The sequence below is a fragment of the Gorilla gorilla genome, chromosome 2, assembly GCF_029281585.2.
Source record: "Gorilla gorilla gorilla isolate KB3781 chromosome 2, NHGRI_mGorGor1-v2.1_pri, whole genome shotgun sequence".
Classification (NCBI taxonomy): domain Eukaryota; kingdom Metazoa; phylum Chordata; class Mammalia; order Primates; family Hominidae; genus Gorilla; species Gorilla gorilla.
In genome coordinates, this window is record NC_086017.1 from 74,358,411 (window position 1) to 74,381,704 (window position 23,294).

Genomic DNA, 23,294 nt, shown 5'->3' on the forward strand with positions numbered 1-23,294 from the left:
TTTGTTAAACAGATGCTTGAAGGCAGCATGCTCGTTAAGAGTCATCACCACTCCCTAATCTCAAGTACCCAGGGACACAAACACTGCGGAAGGCCGCAGGGCCCTCTGCCTAGGAAAACCAGAGACCTTTGTTCACTTGTTTATCTGCTGACCTTCCCTCCACTATTGTCCTATGACCCTGCCAAATCCCCCTCTGTGAGAAACACCCAAGAATGATCAATAAATAAATAAATAAATAAATAAATAAATAAATAAAAAAAAAAAAAGATGGGGCCTCGTTATGTCATCCAGGCTGGAGTGCAGTGGCACAATCATGGCTCACTATAGCCACTAAATCCTGAGCTCAAGCAATCCTCCCAGTTTAGCCTCCCAAGTAGCTAGGACTACAGGCACGTGCCACCACACCTGGCTAATTTTTTAACTTATTTGTAGAGACAGGGTCTTTCTATCTTGCCCAGGCTGGTCTCAAACTCCTGGCCACAAGCAATCCTCCTACCTGGGATTATAAGCCTGAGCCACTGCATTTTGAGATGCATCTTGGAGTTATTTGTCATTTTGAGGTACATATTCGAGGGGAGCAGTATCATCTTTTTAGGGCTTAGGACTTCTAAGGATCATAAGGTGCTTTGCAAAATCACCTCTAAGATGAGCAGAGCACTTGCTTGGGCAGCACATATACTAAAACTGGAGTTGTACAGGGAAGATTAGTGTGGCCCCTGTGCAAGGATGACACACGAATTCGTGAAGTGTTCCATATTAAAAAATTAAAATAAAATAAAATAAGCAGATTATCAGTGCAATGGTGCAGGCATAATAGAGCAAGACCTCTCCCGCCATCTGTTGGTGATAGGTGGTTTCCCACGCTCAGCGAGGTTAGTGGCAGGCTTTGATGGGGACCCACAGCTTTGCTCATAGCTATGAAGTTTGCAAAGAAGAAATGTCTGACCACCCTATGTAAAACAGCAACATGCTCACCCCATGACATCTGGCATTCCCAATTCCTTTTCCCTATTTTCTCTCTCTCTCTGATGCTTCTCACCTTCTGACACACTAGGTTTCGCTTGCTATTTTTCACTTCTGTACCAATCAGAGCATAAAGAAAAATCAGTGTGCCTAGGCAAAGGGAACCATGGCATCTTTGCACACTCTGGAGTATGAAAGTTCTTGGTGCTCAGGGAATGCCATCCCAGGCCATGATGGTAGATGAGCGGCCATCATGGACAATATGGTCAGATTTATTACTGGAAAATAATTGCAGGGTGGTTTAGTTGTTGATTTGCTTGTTTTCTCTCTCTTCTGTCACTGCCAAAATGTAAGCTCCAAAGGGAAAGAGATTTCTGTAACTTTTGTTCACTATTTGTGGCAGAAGCAACTAATTTCCTCAGTAACAATTCTCTCCTTCTTCCTTATAGTAACAGACCCCCCCACCTCCACTTAGTATGAGCTGGGCATGTGGTTGCCAGCTGGAAAGTACATTTCCCAGCCTCACTTGCAGCTAGGTGTGGCTATGCCAATAAAATATTGCCAATATGTTGTAAATAAAAATTATGCTTTACCTTCCCTGTCTTGCCTTCAATGAATTGCTCCCTTCCTGCAGGCTGGATACAGACCTTGCAAGGAGGAACCATATGAGGACAATGGCTTTGAGAATGGCCAAGATACAAAACAGAAGGATCTTAGTCCTCTGATGTTATGGAGCAGAGTCACCTACCAGTCCCAGAGTGCCTGCTACCTCTGGACAGCAAGTAAGAGAAATAAAAGTCTACCTTATTTTGGAGTCTCTTTGTTACAGCCTGTGTTATGGACTGAATTTTGTCCCCAGTCCTTACCTCCGAATTCCTATATCGAAGCCCTAACCCTAATGTGACTGTATTTGGAGATGCCTATAAGAAGGTAATAAAGTTTAAGCGAGGTCAGAAGGGCAGGGCTCTAATCTGATAGAAATGGTGACCTTGTTAAGAGGAGGAAGAGACACCAGAAATCTCTGTCTCTTTTTCTCTGCACATACACATACAGGAGAGGCAATGTGAGGACACAGGGAAAAGAGGCCTGTTTATAAGCCAGAAAGAAAGGCCTCCCCAGAAACCAACCCTGACAGCACCTTGATCTCGGCCTTCTAGCCTCCAGAATTGTGAGAGAATAAATTTCTGTTATTGATACCACCCAGTATGTGGCACTCTGCTAAGGCAGCCTGAGCAAACTCATGCTGTCTCTTAGCCTTGACCTTAACTGAAACTGCTGCACCCAGGCCTTAGATGAGTGCCTCAAAATTAGTCGATATGCAATGAATATTACTTGGTTAAATAAATACAAAGCAAAGACAATATTTAATTTGTGCAGTGCGACACAAATATAAATGATTACTGGACTCTCATAGATTGTACATCTGTCTATCCACCCACCCATTCATCTTTTTGTCACCCTGGTTGTGTTTACAACGAAAATAAAGTCTCATCTTTGAACTCTTACTGTTTCCTTCACTCCCACAGCCCATCCCAAATCTATCAGTTGTCAGCTCCTATTAATTTTACCACCTGTATCTCTCTATAGTTGTTTTTTTCCATACCATTACAATGATCACCACTCCAGGTCTCATTTATCTCTTACTGACTCTACAAATGCTTCCAAAACTTTCTCTCTTCAATCTCTGTATTTGATCTATTGCGGAGACCGGTAATTGCCTCTTTCAAATTCATTTTGCTTTCTTTCCTAGGAACAGATGCCTCATTTTATTTTCTATGGCAAGGTACTGTGTGAAACAACCCCATTTCCCTATTACTCCTACAGCCACATGACTAAATTCTGGCTAAGGAGATATAAGTAAAATTTGTTAGGTAAGGTTTCTGAAAAACCTCTTTAAAAGAACAACAGAGACCTGAAAATATGCCACCTTCTACTCTTTTCCCTACTCCTATTTTTTTTTTTTTTCCAGTCACCTGGAAATTTGGGAGTGATTGCTGGAGCTCTAGCAGCCATACTGAAATACGGAAGAATGAAGAGAGAAGGAGAAAGAGAAATGAACTCTGTCCCTGATGAAGTCGTGGAGCTGCCATGCTAGTTCTGGATTGCCTACCTCCTACATAACAATGAAATATACTTTTACATAACAATGAAATACACTTTTACATAACAATGAAATACACTTTTTTTTTTTTTTTTTTTTTTTTGAGACGGAGTCTCTCGCTCTGTCACCCAGGCTGGAGTGCAGCGGTGCAATGTCGGCTCACTGCAAGCTCTGCCTCCCGGGTTTACGCCATTCTCCCGCCTCAGCCTCCCGAGTAGCTGGGACTACAGGCGCCCGCCACCACGCCTGGCTAATTTTTTTGTATTTTTAGTAGAGACGGGGTTTCACCGTGTTAGCCAGGATGGTCGCGATCTCCTGACCTCGTGATCCGCCCGCCTCGGCCTCCCAAAGTGCTGGGATTACAAGCGTGAGCCACCGTGCCCGACCTGAAATACACTTTTAAATATGTAAGCCCTTGCAGTCAGATCTCTAATTAGCTGCTGAACACAATTCCTAACTGATTAGGGAGCCCATGCCTTCACTGCTGTCAGCTTAAGCTTGCTGATGCACATATTGAGGGCAGCTATTTTGCTAGCACTGATGCAGGGCTAAAAGGGATATGAGAAAACACTATCCTGGAAGGTAAGTGGGAGGACTATCAATAGCCTCATTTCACACATGAAAAAACTAAGGCTCAAGATCATACAGTTAGTAAACACCAGAGAAAGGAAGAGAACTGAGGCCTCAAATGATGCTGAGTGATGGCAAGGGGTAGGACTTTGGTGTAAGCTCTGGGATTTGGAGATTGTACACAGGCACATGCATGTGTTCACACACACACGCACACAATGGGAATTTGAGTGGGTGCCTGCTTTTTTCGTGTCTCCATCCTATCTCCCCTTTTCTCTTCTGGGAACCATCTCTTTTTCACTTGAAGCTGTTGATCACCTGACTCTAGGCTGGCACAGGATCCTAGGCCCCTTGATATTGTGATGGGTCCAGAAGTGGTCATGTGACCCAATCAGAGCCAGAGTTCTTTGGGAGACGACTACTTACTCACTGTGTGTGAACTTGAGCCTGTTGGTAACTCTAAGGCTCTGTCTCCTTACCATCAAATGAAGGTTAGTCTATTACCTAGTGTATTTTGTGGTTGTGAGGATGAGATGAAACAATAAAAGTGAAAGGCCTGGCGTATGGTGGCTGTTTGATGATCATTTGCTTCTAGTAAACATGTTTAAAAAGCTCTCTTTTTTCCCTGGACACCATACAGGGTAGGAACTATGCACAAAATGAACAATTAAGCACCCAAAGCCCACCTAAATATTTTCTTTTTTTGCTCATTTGTTTCTCAAGAGCGGAAAGTTCCTAGTTTCCAGAAGAACCACTTTAATTGACTTGCATGATGAAAAGACAGATCTTATGGACAAGCCCCATCCCCATCTGTCTCTAGAATGGCAATTGTAATAAATGAAATAAATAAAATCTTCACTTCTTCTCCATCTGGAAACTAGAGACATTTTTACTCCAACTTGACTCAAGAGTCCAGAAACTATGCGAAACACAAATGGTTTGGGTGTGGTGATGTATTTATTCATAATATATTTTCAGAACACATTAATAATGGAGAATAACACTTATTCATATACTGAATATAACTTTTCCTGGAGCACTCTAGAGCTTGTTTGGAGTTGGAGAATACTGCCAGGCTTTTCCTAATCTCTTTGGTCTTTGGAAGTGGGCAGGGTTTCTCAAACCAAGTGTCTTCCATGGGCCATTGGCAAAGGCTTCCCTTCATCAGCTTGGAGGGGCAGAAAGACCATGGCTTCAGCACTTCCATTTTGGAAAGAAGTAACAAAAAAGTGAATTAATGAGCAATTGGAAAGACTCAAAGCATTTTGTACTCCACAGTTCATTTCTTCACACAAATGTCCATTACTGCAGCGGGCATGAAAACCGGCAGGGTGTTAGGCTTATGGCCTGAAGAGAAGTCACGTCACCAAGCTGATGTTTTCATGCAAAAGGCAATCGTGATGATTCAGAACCTGGTTCTGAATTTCTCCAGGTGTGCTCATGAGCTGAAGGTCACGCCCATTCTGTGCATCCTGTGTCTTTCTACTGGTAAACTTGGATGTCATTTTAGAGTATCTTGGCAAAATGGTGAGAGGATCTCACTTTCCCAATATCACTCTGTAATGAAGCTGCTTGGGGGATCCTCCATTTGATTGTAGAGAGACCAAGGCACCGTGGGCTGAAGCAACGAATATTAACAACACTAACAACAATAAGGATAAAGTCTAAGTCTCTTCCAAAAAAGGCATATCCAAAAATAAGGGTAAAGAGCTGGTCTTATTTCATCCAAGTGATTCTGTGCACTGGAAATTGTCCTTCTGTTCCCCCCTTTCATTAAAAGTGTTTATATTTCTGAGTCAGATGATCATTTAAATACATACAATATTAGCACCGAGGCAGCATATTTTTTTCCCAGAGATCACATGAAACTGAATACTTATTTAACATAGTTAATAGTTGGTACAATCTGTGATATCACTAACATACTTATTGGCTGATACTTGCCTAGAAATGCCAAAAATATCTTTTATACAACTCTTATAGCACCTTGATGATGGCTAGATTGTTTTAAAAAAATTCATTTTAAAAAAGTAACAATAAAACATTTACAGATGAAAAGTAAACAATAGTGTACCGTGATAATGAAGGATCACTTTGTCATATTACTACATGCAAAGGCAGTCATAATAGAATCATTTTACGTACAAAAATATTACATCACAATAAATAATTTCAAACATAAATATTAAACTTTACATCATTAGGATAGTCCACATATATACATACACACATATATGTGTATATATGTATGTGTATATATGTATATACGTATATGTACACACATTTACACACACACAAGCATACAAGTCACACACACACACACACACATACACATGCACCCAAATTAAGGTGGAGGTATTGCATTACTATCCTTCATCCATCCATAATGGCTTCCTCTTCAAAGCACCTGAAATAAACAAACCAGAAAATATAAACCTTCTGCCTCAAATGCCACAAGTTAAGAATAGGCAACTGATAAATTTTTACATATAGAATTTAAAATTAACACTTATTATTTTCTCTAGATTTTATTTTTATTTTTTCTGAGTCACAGTCTCACTCTGTCACCGAGGCTGGAGTGCAATGGCATGATCACGGCTTGCTTCAGCCTTGACCTCCTGGGCAAGCAATCCTCCCATCTCAGCCTCCCAAGTAGCTGGGTCTACAGGTGCAAACCATCATGCCCAGCTAATTAAAATTTTTTTTTTTTTTTTTTCAGAAATGGGAGTCTCACTATATTGCCCAGCTGGTCTCAAAATCCTGGACTCAAGTAATCCTCCTGCCTCAGCCTCCTAAAGTGCTGGGATTATAGGCATGAACCACCACGCTGGCCCTGGATTTTAAAAGTAATGTTTGTTTGCTGTAAGAAACTTGGAGGTTTCAGGGAAGTAATGAACAATAAAATTTAAAAACCCACTAGCCTGAAATCCCCCCACCTGAGATAACTGCTCTTCATATATTGGTATTTTGGTATTTCCTTCTAGTCTTTTTTCTATAAATATATGTTTATATATGTAAATACTGTATATATGTGCTATATAATTTATCTTCTTAGATACAAAATATATAAAGTACATATATAATGGTGATCTCCAGTGGATACCTGCTGATTTTTGCATGCCTCCATCCCATCTCCCCCTTTCTGATAACAAAATGCCTTCTTGTCCTTTGGGAACGATCCCTCTTCCAACTGAAGCTGTCAATCACCTGACTCTAGGTGGGTACATGATCTCAGATCCTTGGATGTTGTGATTTGTTCAAAAGTGACCATGCGACCTAACCAGAGCTAAACAGAGTTATTTTGCAGAATGCATGCTAGGGGATGAGTGTTTACTTGAATCATAAGTTGGAAGAATGATGTAATCCTAGAGCTGCCCAGGACCATGGTGTGGGGGGCAATGATCTGCCTGAGAATGAAGCCATTTAAGAGGCAATCATTGCTGATTGATGAAGAAAGAGAGTACTGATGACTGAACTTCTGGATCTAGCCATGCCTGAAGCTAGCATACTTCTTGGATATCTCAGTTATTTAAGATAACAAATTTCCTTCATTTCCTTAGCTCCTTGTAACAGAAATAATCCTAAATGTCAAATAGGCACTCTTGTATCAGGATCTTCAAGAGCCTTACATGGTAATGGGCTACTGGAAGCTTGAGGGAAGATGCAGGAGGGCCACATGAATTGGTTGAGCTCATTCCTCGTAGCTGAAGACATGGGGATGATAAAAAGACTGACCAGTTCCGTCTTTTACTCAGCAGAAGAATCACTTTCTGGCATAACGTACTCAGGTCAGGGATTGCCGAACTTTAACATGCATGACTCCTGTGGACTTTGTTAAAATGCAGATTCTGATTTCACAGGTATAGGGTGAGGCCTGACATTGTGCATTTCTAACAAGTTCCTAGGTAAAGCTGATCGAGCTGATTCTTGGACCACACTATGAGTAACAGGGGTGTGGCACAGTGGAGTGATTAAGAGCACTGGCTTTAGTGTAGGACACTCTGAGTTCTGCCGAGGGAATTTATCATTACCCTTTTTTTTTTTTTTTTTTTTTTTTTGAGACAGAGGCTTACTCTGTCAGCCAGGCTGGAGTGCAGTGGCGTGGCGTGGTCTTGGCTGACTGCAACCTCTGTCTCCCAGGTTAAAGAGATTCTTCTGCCTCAGGCTCCCAAGTAGCTAGGACTACAGGCATGCGCCAACACACCCAGCTAAATTTTGAATTTATAGTAGAGATGGGGTTTCACCATGTTGGCCAGACTGGTCTCGAACTCCTGACCTCAAGTGATCTGCCTGCCACAGCTTCCCAAAATGCTGGAATTACAGGCATGAGCCACCGTGCCCAGCCTCATCATGATCTTAAGCAAGTTACTTAATTGTTGTGGGCCTCAGCTTCCTCATATGTAAAATAGCAGCTCCTCCACACAGTTTTGTTGTGAGGATTCAATGAAATATTGCTCAACAAATGACACTGTGGTTTTACTATTACATTCTTGGGATGTATTTCTCAAAGGATGAGCTGTGATTCACTTGCATTAGAATTCTCTGTATTAAAATTACAGATCCCTGAATCCACCAGAGACCTAATGAAGCAGGACCCCTAGAGATGCAGCCCAACAAACAGCCTTTTAAATAAGCTCTGCAAAGAGCTGGTACCAATCCTATTGAAACAATTTTTTAAAAATTGAAGAAGAGATATTCCTTCCTAACTCATTCTATGAAACCTCTATCATCCTGATACCAATGCCTGGCAAAGACACAAGAAAAAAAGAAAACTACAGACTAATATCCCTGATGAACATTGACATGAAAATCCTCAACAAAATACTAGCAAACTGAATCCAGCAACATACCAAAAAGACAATCTACCATGATCGAGTGGACTTTATTCTTGGCAGGCAAGGATCATTCAACATATGCAAATCAATAAACGTGATTCACCACACAAACAATTAAAAACAAAAACAATATGACCATATCAATAGATGCAGAAAAAGCATTAGATAAAATCCAACATCCCTTCATGATAAAAACCTACAAGGCATAAGATATCAAAAGAACATTCCTCAAAATAATAAAAGCCATCTCTAACAAACCCACAGCCAATATCATACTTAACAGGCAAAAGTTGGAAGCATTCCTCCTAAGAATTGGAACAAGACAAGAATGTGTACTCTCACCACTCCTATTCAACATAGTATTGGAAATCTTAGCCAGAGCAATCAGGCAAGAGAAAGAAAGAAAAGACATCAAAACAGGAAAAGAGGAAGTCAAATTATCTTCCTTCACTGACAATATGATTCTATACAAAGAAAACCCTAAATATTCCACCTAAAGATTCCTACACCTAAAAAATGACTTCAGTAAATTTTCAGGGTGCAAAATAAATGTACAAAAATCAGAAGCATTTCTATACACAAATAACGTTCAAGCTGAGAACCAAATCAAGAATGCAATCCAATTTACAGTCACCACAAAAAGAATAAAATACCTAGGAATACATCTAACCAAGCAGGTAAAAGAGCTCTACAAGGAGACTTATAAACATTGCTTAAGGAAATCATAGATGACACAAATAGAAAAACGTTCCATTCTCATCTATTGGAAGAATCAATAGCATTGAAATGTCCATACTGCCCAAAGAAATACACAGATTCAACAAAATTCCCATCAAATTACCAATGTTATTCTTTACAGTTTTAGAAGAAGAACTATTCTAAAATTGATATGGAACCAAAGCAGAGCCTAAAAGCGAAAGCAATCCTAAGCAAAAAGAACGAAGCCAGATGTATCATATTACCGGACTTCAAACTCTACTCTAAGGCAGCAAACTAAAGGTAACCAAAACAGCATGGTACTGGTACTAAAATAGACACATAAATTAATGGAACAGAATAAGGAACCCAGAAATAAAGCTATACATCTATAACCAACTGGACTTCAACACAATCAACAAAAATAAACAATGGGGAAAGCACACCCTATAATAAATGGTGCTGGAAAAACTGGCTAACCATATACAGAAGAATGAAATTGAACTCTTACCTCTTACCATATACAAAAAATAACTCAGGATACATTAAAGACTTAAATGTAAGACTTCAAAACATAAAAATTCTAGAAGAAAACCCAGGAAATACTCTTCTGAACATTGGCCTAGGCAAACAAATTATGACTAAGTCCTCAAAAGCAAATGCAACAAAATGGAAATTGATAATGGAGACCTAACTAAATTAAAGAGCTTCTGCACATCAAAAGAAACTATCAACAGAATAAACGGACAATCTACAGAATAGGAGAAAACATTTTTAACCTATACATTTGATAAAGGAATAATATCCAGAATCTATAAGGAACTTAAGCAAATGAACAAGAAAAAAACAAATAACCCTATTAAAAAGTGGGCAAAGGACATGGACAGACACTTCTCAAAAGAAGACACACAAGCAGCCAACAAATATAAGAAAAAATGCTGAACATCACTTATCATCATAGAAATGCAAGTCAAAACCACACTGAGATAACATCTCATGCCAATCAGAATGGCTATTCTTAAAAAAGTAAAAAGATAACAGATATTGGTGAGATTGCAGAGAAAAATGGAATACACTGTTGGTGGGACTGTAAATTAGTTCAACCTTTGTGAAAAGCAGTTTGGAGAGTTCTTAAAGAACTAAAAATAGAACTACCATTTGACACAGCAATCCATTACTGGGTATATATCAAAAAGAAAATAAATCATTCAACCAAAAAGACACCTGCACTCACATGTTTATTGCAGCACTATTCACAATAGCAAACGTGGAATCAACCTAGGTACCCATTAATGGTGGACTGGATTTTAAAAATGTGATCTGTATACATGATGAAATACTATGCAGCCATAAAAAATAATGAAATCATGTCCTTTGCAGCAATATGGATGCAGCTGGAGGCCATTTTCCTGAGTGAATTAACACAGAAACAAAAAATCAAATACCATATGCTCTTGCTTATAAGTGGGAGTGGAACACTGGGTACACATGGACATAAAGATTGAAATAATGGACACTGGTGACTCCAAAAGGGAGGAGGAAGGGAAGGGAAAACTATTTATTGGATACCACTTTCACTATTTGGGTGATGGGTTCAAACGAAGCCTACACCTCAACACACTATATCAGTGTAACAAACTTGCACATGTACCTCCTGAATCTAAAATCTAAAAGCAAATAAATAAATAGGCCAGCTCTGTAGAGGGGAAGCCATGTCTAATGGCAGAGAACTGATGGCTTCAGTCATGTGAGGACAGAGGAGCAGGAGATAAAAAGGTAGAACTGTATTGGGTCAGCTTCAAGATGCTCAACTGTAACCCTGCCTGATCCTCCCACATTTGCTCATATAGGCTACAGAAAAAAATAAAAGACAAACACACAGACAGACAGACATAGGACTACTTACCTTAGCTATAAAACTCGCACCTCCAGGCCAGTACCAGAGGATGGAGTGCATTTCCCACAGTAACCACCGCATTTCCCTATGACTCGGGTACCATCCTGCAAGGAGATGCATCATGTTAGCCTACCTGCTTGGTTAATGCTTTCAGGGCCTGCACTGGCTTTTTGGGAAAACGTTCTTATACACACAGTAAACAGGCCTTCTGAACTGACGTGAAGCCCAACATACTCACCATGGTCTAAAGCAGGGGCTGGCAAACTTCAGCCTGTGAGCCAAATCCAGCCCACCACCTGTTTCTGTATGGCTTGCAAGCTAAGGATGATTTTTATATTTTTAAATAATTGAGAAAAAGTAAACCAAAAATTATATTTCTTGACACATAAAATCATATGAAATTCAAATTTCAGTGTCTATTAATAAAGTTTTATTGGAATACAGCCACATTCATTAATTTACCTGATGTCTATAGCTGCTTTCATGCTGCAAAAAAAGAACTGAGTCTCAGCTTCATACTGCTTCTTGGTGCACAACAAATCACAGTGACATTGTTTTAATTTGAGAGTGTTTTGAGTGATGTGTGTATTGCTAGATCATTACAATTTATGTGCTTATTACCAGTGTATACCATTATGACAAATCAAGAAAAGAAGAGAAAGGTAGACTTTAAATGTTGCACTTTTAAGGTACAATGGCATGTGGATTATTTTGTTATCAAATTTAGATGACAAAGGATTGTGATTATTATGAAACGACACTATAGCTGTGCTAAAAGAATACAATATATATCATCACCAAACTAAATACTCATCACAATATTCCCAAGTCACAGAAAAACAATGGTCAAAAATTCAGAAAATTTAAAATATAAAATTAAAAAACATGAAAATGAGTAAGTTTCCAAGTTGCTCATTTGTTAGCCAAGCAAGGAAAACAATTTACCAATGGCGAGTTCATTAAATCCTGTTTAATGGCAACATCTGAAGAAATGTGTCCAGAGAAAATAAACTTAACTACTCTTTTGGCAGGGACTATTGCTTGAAAAGCTAATAACATTGGGAACCACATTAATAGTCAATTAAAAAAGCAAAGCAGATTATTTTGAGTGGTTTTCACTGGCTCTTAATGGGTCCACACATATTACTGATGTTATTCAGGTGTTATCATTTCTTTGAGGAGAAAATGCCCAGTCTGAAGTGACTAAAGAATTAGACTCTATGAAGAGTCTAGTGGAACTAGTGGAATAGTGGAACAATTTGTGGAATGGTGGAATAGTTTATGGAACAAGTACAAGTGAGAATATTTCAAAAAGGTTGGGAAAGAACTGCAGAACAACTGAAGTGGAATCTGCTAAGATGTGTTGACAACTGATGGTAGTAAAAATATGTGTGGAGCATAAAAAGCTTTAATCGGACAAATTTACAAAGCTTGTGAAACTGTTAGGTGTTTAAAGCCTGTGGTTATTCACTGTATTATTCATTAGCAGGTACTTTGTGGAAAATATTTGACCTATCAAGTGCTATAGAACTAGTAGTGTCAATAGTGGACTTTATTTTCTACCACGGACTTACCCATCAACCATTTTGTGAATTTTTTGTCAGAACTGAAAGCTCAATACCTTGACTTGTCCTACTACAAAGCAATTTGATGGCTTAGCAGTGGGGTAAAGTTTTATTTTGATTTTTGAGCTCAGGGTCAAGATTAAAGTTTTTTGAACTACAACTGCTCTCAATCACTGTAATTCAACACTTAATGGCTCTGAATATTAGCTTTTGCTTCAGAGTTGATCATGTTTCTTAATGGATTGTACCTAAAATTAAAAGGCAAAACTGTTCTTATAGGCAAAACTTATACAGTGATAAAGTAATTTCATTGATAATACTGTTTGGATCACAAGTAATGTTAGATTGTTTTATACACTTCCCATGCTGTCAAAAGTTAAAACAGGAAATGACTTCTCTATTACACACAAATTTAAAGTGGATATATTTTCTGAGCTTAAACTGCAGTTCCAGCACTGTTTTTCAGACTTTGATATAAATGCAAAGGAAATCTTTTTATGTCAAAATCCATTTAACTAGCAATTGAGGAGCTTCAATCTCATTTTCAATTGCAAGTGATTAACATGCAATGTAGTGACATCCTAAAAGGCAACTATCAAGAGAAAACTCTAATAGAATTCTTTACATGCCTGCCAAGCCATGAATATGCTTAATTAACATTATATGGTTATGGACAGATATCAGTGTTTGGCAATATCAATGCATGTAGAAAGGCATTTAGAAAGATTGAAATACATAATATCTCATTTCACGTCAGCATTAACAGATAAACATTTACAATCTATTTTGATAATAGAGAACACTAATTAAGCGAAATATTTTCCTCCCCCAATATCCCATTCATCTCCTCAGGTGATCTGTATTAGAAAAAGCTATACTCAGTTATTATGATTGTATTTTGAATTTGACCAATAAAAAAATTTTGTGCAAATTTGTTTTCTCTCTTGACATACAAATATACCATTGATTTTGCCTCTTGGCCCTTCAAGACTAAAATCTTTACTATCTGGCACTTTGTAGACAAAGTATGCCAACTCCTAGTCTAAAGACCTGCGCTCCATAGAGTCTGTCTTTGCCTCTGCAGATTCATCTGGTACCATTCTGTACTCAACACATGCATTTCTTTCTGTTGTTCTTCTGATATGTCCCATACATTACAAGGCCTTTGCAAGTGCCATTCTCTCTGATTGGAGTTCTCCTCTCTCTCCCTCTCTGTGCATACTGTACCACCTCAATTTTGGCCTGGTAAATTCTTCAGAACTCAGTTCAAAGCCCATCTCTTCTGAGAAACCTTCCTGACCTGGTTATCTGCTGCAAAGCACCCTGTAAATGGGTAATTCTTTCTTTAACATCTGTCTTCCTACTGCAATGTCAGCTCCATTATGACAAGACCAGTACCTTGTTAAAACCTGGGAGTATCCAGAACCTACCACAGTGTGTGGCTCATAATGATACAAAATATACATTTGTTAAATGAATGAATGAATGAAAGGCTGAAGCTGAATTCTTCTTTTGGAAGTGTAGTTAAGAATGCCCTGCTAATCAGTTCCCCTTATACTTTACCATGCTATGAAAAAGTCCTTCTGTAATTATGGCCTCATATTCCATTTTGTATAATTACCATGTCACATAATTCCACCCCTCCACCCTCTGCGCCTGCACAATATTGCATATTTTCCACTTCTGGAAATAACACTATGATGAACATATTTGTGCCTACATTTTAGGATTTTTTGGGGTTACATTCTCAGAACTAAGTCAAAAGTCATGAAGATTTGCTTCACACAGCTGAACTAAGAAAGCCTCTTGAAAACAATGGATAATCTCATTTTAAAAAAGAAAGATGAATACAAAAATATAATTAGAATAAATAAGTTATAGTATCTTATTTTTATTTTTTTGAGACAGAGTCTTGCTCTTGTCACCCAGGCTGGAGTGCAATGGCGCAATGTCGGCTCACTGCAACCTCCACCTTCCGGGTTCAAGCTATTCTCCTGACTCAGCCTCCTGAGAAGCTGGGACCACAGGTGTGCACTACCATACCTGGCTAATTTTTGTATTTTTAGTAGAGACAGGGTTTCACCATGTTGGCCAGGCTGGTCTCGAACTCCTGACCTCAACCAATCTGCTGAGATTACAGGCGTAAGCCACCATGCCCAGCCAAGTTATAGTATTTAATAGTACAGTAGAAAAATTATATTTACCGATATAATATATAAATATAACAAATGTTTATATAAAATTAATGTATAAAATTTATATATAAATATTTTATATATTTAATATATTTATATAATATAATATATAGTATAATGTATTATAATCTTATGTGTGATATGCTATACTATATAATAAAATAATACAATATATAGTATATATTAATATATTATAAATATATTTACTATAGATAGTTAACAATAATTATATATTTCAAAATAGCTAGAAGAGAAGAATTGTAATGTTCCCACCTCAAAGAAAAGATAAGGTGTTTTGAGGTGTTGGGTATCCCACTTACCGTGATTTGATTATTACACGTTGTATACACGAATCAAAATATCACTAGTATAACCAAAAATATGTACAACTATGATATATCAATAAAAATACCAAAGAAAGAAAGACAAAAGAAAAACAGTGCCACTTTAACAATAAAATAGGATAAAATAGTTTATCTTAATTTTTAAAAATTCGTAGGCATTTGATGATGAATGGAACTGAGTTGGGAGAGTTATTTCTATCCTCCCACCTGGTCTTGGTTTTAGAGGCCTGTGGTAGTTCTGGAGCTGGCCCATACCACCAGCAACTGAATTTGATGCCAGACTAACTGGTCTTCAGTGAGGAACTTTCTCACCTGGCTTAAGTATAGGGCCAGGGCCTTCATGATACCGGCAGACAAAGAATGTCTTCTGTATCATTAAAACTTATACTTTACTCAAACTCTCCTGACCCAGCAGAGGAGCTAACCTGAATCAGACTGCCTGGAGCTTGCACTACATCTTGAACAACCTCTTTACGCCTCAGTTCCTGGTACATCTGTAAAATAGGGATAATAACAGTACCCCCTCACAGGTTTGCTGTAAATGAGATAATGCATGTAATGTGCTTAGCATAGTACTTGGCCTAATATATGTGCTCAATGAATATTAACTGCTATTATCATAAAGGTATTTTTAATGTGTAAATATCCATCATAGCCTGTTTTCAGGGAAATGAGTAAAAGTCTGGGTAATTACAAAACTATAAAATTTAAAAAATAAAGCCAATACTGGATTTATACCATTACTGCTATCTCCTTAACTGGGATTCCATTATTTAATTTAGATAAAGGCTGAGCTAAAACTTATTGATCCTAAAGAATAAAAACAGCCACACGGAGCAAGTAAATACCAAAAACCCAGTTGTTAAGCAGACAGTGTCTATTTCAGAAAAGAAATATATTAGAAGCACCCACTCACATTCCTTAAAACACTGATTTTTATTTCTTCATTAAAGCAGGCCTTCTAAAAATCTCTTTTCGATGATTATTTTGTTAGCCTGGTTTGAGCTATTACATATAATTAAATGAATGAATCTCTGTTCCATTAAGAATAGTTTGTATTTCACACTTTTCACTAATTCTTCTATTTTTTTCAATCTATACGAGGAAGGCAGATTGGCTTCTTTGATTTAGGAAGACCAGCATACCTTTGACTGGAGTGTGCTAATTTAAAGACTTATTTAAAGTCGTCAGAGGATGCTGGTGGTAGAAACAAGCTGAGTTGGGGGTGGAGGTGGGGATTTTGATAAGAAAATCCATACACATAGTAATGAACAGAGATTATAATGATTATGGTATAATGTTTATAATGATTATAGGGGCTAAAATCTGCCTGGGTCAAGATTACATGCAATGAAATTTATCGTTGAATGTCCCTGAAATTGCCCGTAAAACACAGCATATAGGGGTTTTTTTTTTCTGAATATAGCCCTGGACACTTATATATATATGAACATATGCATAAATGTCTAATTTCTATAGGAATATACATAATAAAAATTAGACTACCTAAAATGTAAATGTACGGCATTTTACTCTACTGGTCTGTGGTATGATTTTTATACTTGGTGGATAGTTGGATTTTCATAAGTTGACAGCAAGTTCGGAGGCAGCCCAGGTCGAAACATGAGAGTGGGCTGCACTGAGCATGTGTGTGTGTACACATGTGTGTTTATTTCAGGTGCCTGAACTCCACTGTTTGCAAGTGAATTGAAGGATAGGAACTGAATCCATCTCCTCTATGGTAACACAACTTTCATTATTTTTTAATTTCAAAGCAATTCTTTGATTTACCGCCCTTGCTCTAGCCCAGGAATGTCTGTTAGACCATGTCTCTTAGAACAGTGGCCCTAGTTCTTCCCTGACCCTGAAAATTCCTCTGGCACACAAGGAAGACAAAAAGCCCTGTAAGCGCCTCTCACACCCAGCCAGGACGTGATCATCCTTTCATGCTGCCTGTCTCTGAAGGCCTATTCCAGAATCTTCTACCTGGAGGAGACCAAATTGGGTAGCTCTGAGAATGGGCATGGGGAGCTGTGGTGGAATTCTGGGTGGGGCTGAAGGGAACTTTCACATTCCGGCACAATGGAGAGTTGAGGGTATACAGCGTTGCTGGCAGAGGAGCTTGAAATTCTGACATTTTCTTTCAGCCTTCATCTCTGGGCCATGGCCTCCTTTCTGTCTGTCTGTCCCTCATGCAGAGATCTAAGCAGAGTGAGGAGAAACTTTACGACCCCTAGCTGAGCTGGTGCAGCTAAAACATTTGCCCTGAAGTCCACCCCCAACCAAGGGGTGTCTCACACGAATTATTCCTGGGGTCAGGTGGCAGCCATGTGGACAGGCTAAGCCCGGGCTTACACTGCAGTTCGATGTCCTTCCCACCAGCTATCTCAAGCCAGCTCCCTTCCTTAGTCACCTTGGCCAACTTCCGAAACAATATGGCAAACCTCAGGGCTATGAAAACGTTATAACATTAATAGCCAGTACTTGTGCTCCTGCTATTTGTCCAGTAGGATACCAACAGCTTTACATTTTTATTTCATTTACGTTTCACAATAAGTCAATGAGAAAGAGGCCACTACAGTCCCCATTTTATAGATGAACAAACTGAGTCCCCCCTCTCCCCACCCCCATTTTCCTGGAAGTTAAATAACTTGCCCAAGATGGCAGAGCCAGTGGGCACAGACTCTGGCAGTCAGATTTCAGAGTCCACGTGCTTCACCTCTGGGCTCTGCAGCCACTGACGGTTTTCACTGTGGCACCAAGGGCTGAGTTACGGCAGGTTAGAGAGGCTGATCCCACCACCTGCTCAACTTAACATCCCAAGAATTTGACCTTATTCTCACCTTGTTATCCCAATCTCCTGGTGACAGCACAGCTGGGAGGAAGACACAGATTTAATGTATGTAAGCTGCCCAATAAATAGTAGCTATTTTAACCATAATTAGGTTAAAACCAGAGAAAGAGTGCTCTCCACTGTTCACAAGGAAGTCAACAGTGAACTTGATATTGAGACTGATTTTGACCAGTTCTGCTCTTGGAAGTGAGACAGCGTTGCTGTTCTCCAAGTGGTACTGGAGATCTAGTTTTACCTGAATGAATACAGCTTTCCTTTAGTTTTGCTTGGGGAAAACATTTTATTGCCAAGGAGGTTTGGAAAATTGAGGTTTTCATTTTTTTTTCCCCCTCTGTAACTCCTGGCAGAAAAGCAAAAGAAAGTGAGGAATGATTATTTGAGAGCTGAAACAGGGCTATTTGGAAAAGAGAGTATTATAACTGGCCAGGGTCTGAGCATCCCACAGAAGACTGGGCCACAGGCCCTCTGGGGACAGATAGTAGTAGGTATCGAGTGGGAACAGGATATGGCACAATTCTTGAAGTGTGTTTCATGGAACCCTGGTTATTTGGGGGAAATTACAAGCTGTAACTTTGAAAAGAAGTTTTTGTGGTTGGCTTCATTTAGGTTAGTGGTTCTCAAAATGTGACTCCAGATCAGGGGCATCAGCATCACCAGGGAAATGGTTACAGATGTCAATTTCTGGCCTCTCCTCAGACTGATCATGTGGTGGGTTTTGTTTTGTTTTGAGATGTGGTCTCACTCTGTTGCCCAGGCTGGAGTACAGTGGTACAATAACGGCTCATTGCAGCCTTGACCACCCAGGCTCATCCTCACCTCAGCCTCCTGAGTAGCTAAGACTACAGGTGCACACCACCACAGTCAGTTATTTAATTTTTTTTTTTTTTGTAGAGATTGGGTCTCCCTGTGTTGCCCAAGCTGGTCTTGAATTCCTGGGCTCAAGCAATCCTCCTGCCTCAGCCTTCCCAAGTGCTGGGATTATGGGCACAAGGCACTACATCTGGCCACCTGCTTGTGTTTTCACAAGCCCTGCAGGTGATGGTGAAGCACTCCTGAGTTTGAGAACCACTGCTTTAGTGGAATGCTGGCTAAAGTCACACAGGTTTATTTCCTGTATAATTTAGTCCCACCTCACATGCTAATGCTTACTGTAACTCTTCAGGAAGGAAATACAATATACTAGCATTTTCTCCCAAACGTGTTGGGCGGTGGAAGCCTATTTTCAGGAAGCATTGCTAGGACATGCTTCTCTGGACCACACGGGGGAAGTCAGACAGCATTTCTCCAGACAGCCGGGGGCTAGAGAGGGCTCCGTCAGTCCCAGCTCCCAGATATTCATAAGGAGTACTCGACAGGCCCTGGAGATTAATTTTCAGCTCAGACTCTCTGAGCTGCCAAAGAACACCAAGATTAAAAAAAAAAAAAAAAAAATGCCGACAGGCAATTGTCATACCCAGCTCCCTCCAGCCCAGGCATCTCCCAAAAGCCTTGGGGAACAGCCAGTGTAGTGATCATTCTTTCCATAAGGTGGCGCTCCTGGCTTTAATTATTTTTAGTTTCTGGCTGAAACGGTAGTAACTATCTAACGAATAGAATTATAATTTAGGTTACAGTTTATCTACATGGGTTTCCTACAATCACATTTTTATTTATTTATTTACTTATTTTTTTAACAGAGCCTCACTCTATCACCCAGGCTGCAGTGCAGTGGCACTAGACAGGCAAATTTTTTGGTTCTGGGTCACTGAAACATACAGTGTATTTCAAAACATCATGTTGTACACGATAAAAATATACGATTTTTATTTGTCAAGAGAAAAGAAACATAATGTATAGATTTTGGAGGGAAGGAATGGGAAAAGAACATTATAATTTCGGGGCACATTCTAAAGCTCATGCACTCTCTCTCAGCTATCTTTATTCCTTTCAGTGCAAGGAAAAATATTTAATGACTAATTTACAAGTAATCAATATGGCTATTTAGTTAATCGGATTTGAGGACATTGATTGGCTTAGATGGAGAAGAGAGAGAGTGAGATAGCTTTTTTTCACAGACACAAACTTAATCATGGCAGCTAGAAAAAGAGATCAGGAAACAGATTTTCCTGGAATGTCCCAATTGGACATTTCTCCTCTTTCTCAGGTGAGGGAGGCAGGTTGAGCTGCTTTTTTATAGTGTTATTTTGATTAGGTAGAAGTATTTGCAATAGGGTTTTCAGATTTAGAAAATAAAAATACAGGATGCTTGGTTAAGTATGAATTTCAGATAAACAACATATACATGTTTAGTACAACTATGTCCCATGTAGTGATAACAGTACACTTATTGTAAACAGTGTTCATTGTGTACTTAAAAAAAAAAAAAAAGAGATGGTGTCTCACTTTGCAGCCCAGCCTGGAGTGCAGTCGTGCAATCATGGTTCACTGCCCCCTTGACATCCTGGGCTCAAGGTATCCTCCCACCTCAACCTCCAAGTAGCTGGGACTACAGGCATGCACCACCATGCCCAGCTGATTTTTAAAGTTTTTGCAAAACCAGGGTCTCACCACCTTGCCCAGGCTGGTCTCGAACTCTTAGGATCAGGCGATCCTCACTGTGTATTTGAAATTCTAATTTAACTGGGTGTCCTGTATTTTATCTGGCAGTTCTGCCTTGTAATAAAACCCTACTTTCCCAGCTCTCTTCTTTGTCTTCCCCTATTTCTGAGGCAACCCCAGGCAGGGCTCCTGGCTGAGATGGGACGGGAGAAATGGGCCATGCCTGGGTAAACTTAGACATTCTTCCATGAGCCGGGTTTCTGCCCCACATTCTCAGGACTTCAGAGGAAAGGCTGTTAAGTGGCAGCGGTTTCTGACCTGGCTGTACATTTGAATCATTTGGGGAGCTTTAAATTCTACTCCTGCCAGGTCCCCCCGCCCTCAGAGATTCCAATTCAGCTCATCTGTGTGGGAAGGACTTGGGCAGGTGCATTTAAAAATTCCTCAGGTGATTCTACTATACACCCACGGTGAGAAACAGTACACAGTCGACACGCTCCTCAGTTTACAATGGGGTTATGTCTCAATAAACACATCGCAAGTTGAAAATATCATTAAGTCAAAAATGCATTTAATATATCTAACTTTCTGAACATCACAGCCTAGGCTAGCCTACCTTAAATGTACTCAGAACACTTGCATTAGCCTATAGCGGGGCAAAATCATCTAACACAAAGCCTGTTTTATAATAAAGTGTTGAATATTTTGTGTAATTGATTGAATACTGTACTTAATGAAAAACAGAACGGCTGTATCGGTACCTGAAGTAGGGTTTCTACCGAGCGTGTTTTGCCTTTGAACCATGGTGAAGTTGAAAAATCAAGTGGAACCATCGTAAGTTAGGGACCATCTGCACAGCACAGTGTTTCTCAAGCTGTATTGTGCCCATCACCACCTGAGACACTGTTCAGCTGTAGACTCTGACTCACTAGGGTCTGGGACCCAGAACCTGCATTTCCAACGGGCCCCCAGGTGACACTGATGCACTGTGTAGACCACACCTTAACCACCCAGATTTTACAGGGTGAAAAACTTATTATTGTAGACCCTGTGTGTGTATCTCTAATTCTCCAGATATATCACTTAATAAGTCATCTGTCTTCTAGCTCCATATGTATTTCAATTTTTCTAAATAAAAAGAAGAGGTCATTTCCCCTCGGTTCACAGAACGAACCGCAAGCTGGCTAACTGAAAGATGTCTGAGCCACACTCTCGACAGAGGCTTCTTCCTGCTTTTACCTCCCTGGTTAGGTGGTTTTTCTAATTACTTGGATGGTTCGTATGTTCACCTCTCAAGGAAGAATTCACCAGAAGTGAACAAGGCTCTCACACTTTAATCACGTGTAAACACTGCACCCTAGGTTTATTTCCTAAATGGCGTTCCTGACGCTACAAAATGGCTTAAGTGGGAAAGCACATTCGTTTGCTCCTTCAGCACCACTACCACAGTAATAAAGACAAGAACGAAAGAAAGAAATAAAAATTGATCTCCCAACCCATCTGTAGAACCTTACCGGCGACTTCTTGATGTCAGAGACAGCGTAATTCCCTTGTGATATCCATCTGGCAGATTCAGTTAAAGACAAGCCGGTTCCATAAAGGTTGATGCTAAAACGACCCTGGAAAACACGATCAACAAAAGAGATTTTCAGTCCATGTGATGTCCCCAAAAAAGCAAAGGCAAAGGTGATACAATAAAAGGTACTTTGGAAAAGAGAAGGATGTTGATTAATTGTGATAGCTACTAATTATTGATGGTATTTAGTTTTGTTTGTTCAAGGCCAGCCATTCTTCATGCATCATGTTAGTCATCCTCGAAAGAGCTCTATGAAGGAGGTTTTCTTTACAGATAGGGAAACTGAGGCTTAGCGGAAGTGATTAACTTCTCCAGGATACGGTAGGAGTCCAACTCACATCCTCCTGACTTCAAAGTCCTTGCTCCATTCGGCCTCCCTAACACAGCAGTCCTGATGTTGCTCACAATTATCAGATTCCTTCAGGAACAAAATGTCACAGTGTAATTTTTCTAACAAGATCTTGGTGCCAAGCTTCCTGGGCTTCCAGCTCCCTGGGGCGATTAGCACACCGCGTACTAAGCACAGCAGGGCGGGACTTCAAAGAAGAGGCGCTTTCCCCAGGACGGTCAGCAGAGGGCAGGGTTGGCCTGCTCAAGACCACCTGGGCCTGGAGGATGCGGCTTTCAGGCTCGGGTAAGGGAGATCTCCCAAACCCCTCCCCTCCGAGGGTGCCTTTGAGAACATGGCCTCTGGTGCCTCAATATTGATTTCTAAAGAGACGGTGCAGCAGAAAGACCCTCTCGCTGCTTTCTCCAATTGTCTCTCTCACTCTCTCTTTCAAAAATGACTCGCAAAGGCATCTGAAATACTTTCTTGAGGCTTCCTACTCCACAATGAGCAGTTTCAGAGCTAAAAATATTCCACATGAACACTCCTGATTGCTTTCTCTCTGAAACTGACAAACCAGCACTTTGTCAAAACAGTCTTTTATAAACAAGAAGAGAGGCAAGGAGGAGCTCACAGCTGATCAGACCCGCGTGTAAATAAAGTTCTTTCACCTGTGATTAGATCCTGGCCAGATCTTTTCTCACCTCTTGGAACCTCAGTTTATTCATCTGTAAAATGGAAGGCACTAAAACTCTCTTCCCTCTGAGCACCGTACAGAGGACTAAAAGAAATCAGCTATGGCTGGCGCTTAGTAGATATGCAAAAAGATGGT

General features: G+C 39.8%; 1 protein-coding gene and 1 non-coding gene across 3 annotated transcripts in view; one reads left to right on the forward strand and one right to left on the reverse strand.

The window, feature by feature from the left end:
- Nucleotides 1-658: 658 nt before the first annotated feature.
- LOC115934126 (U6 spliceosomal RNA) lies at nt 659-761 on the forward strand. Its single transcript, XR_004069971.1, has one exon. It is a non-coding gene; the product is annotated as a U6 spliceosomal RNA (small nuclear RNA).
- Nucleotides 762-4,572: 3,811 nt separating this feature from the next.
- The window catches only part of ADAMTS9 (ADAM metallopeptidase with thrombospondin type 1 motif 9), a 172,612-nt gene continuing 153,890 nt past the window's right edge, over nt 4,573-23,294 (reverse strand). For both annotated transcript variants that reach the window (XM_031009301.3, XM_031009302.3), the window contains 3 exons: nt 22,073-22,177; nt 11,072-11,166; nt 4,573-6,041 (listed from right to left, as the gene is read on the reverse strand). In XM_031009301.3, the coding sequence (XP_030865161.3) occupies nt 11,077-11,166; nt 22,073-22,177 (195 nt within the window). In that variant the 3' untranslated portion in view covers nt 4,573-6,041; nt 11,072-11,076. The remainder of the gene's footprint in view (nt 6,042-11,071; nt 11,167-22,072; nt 22,178-23,294) is intronic.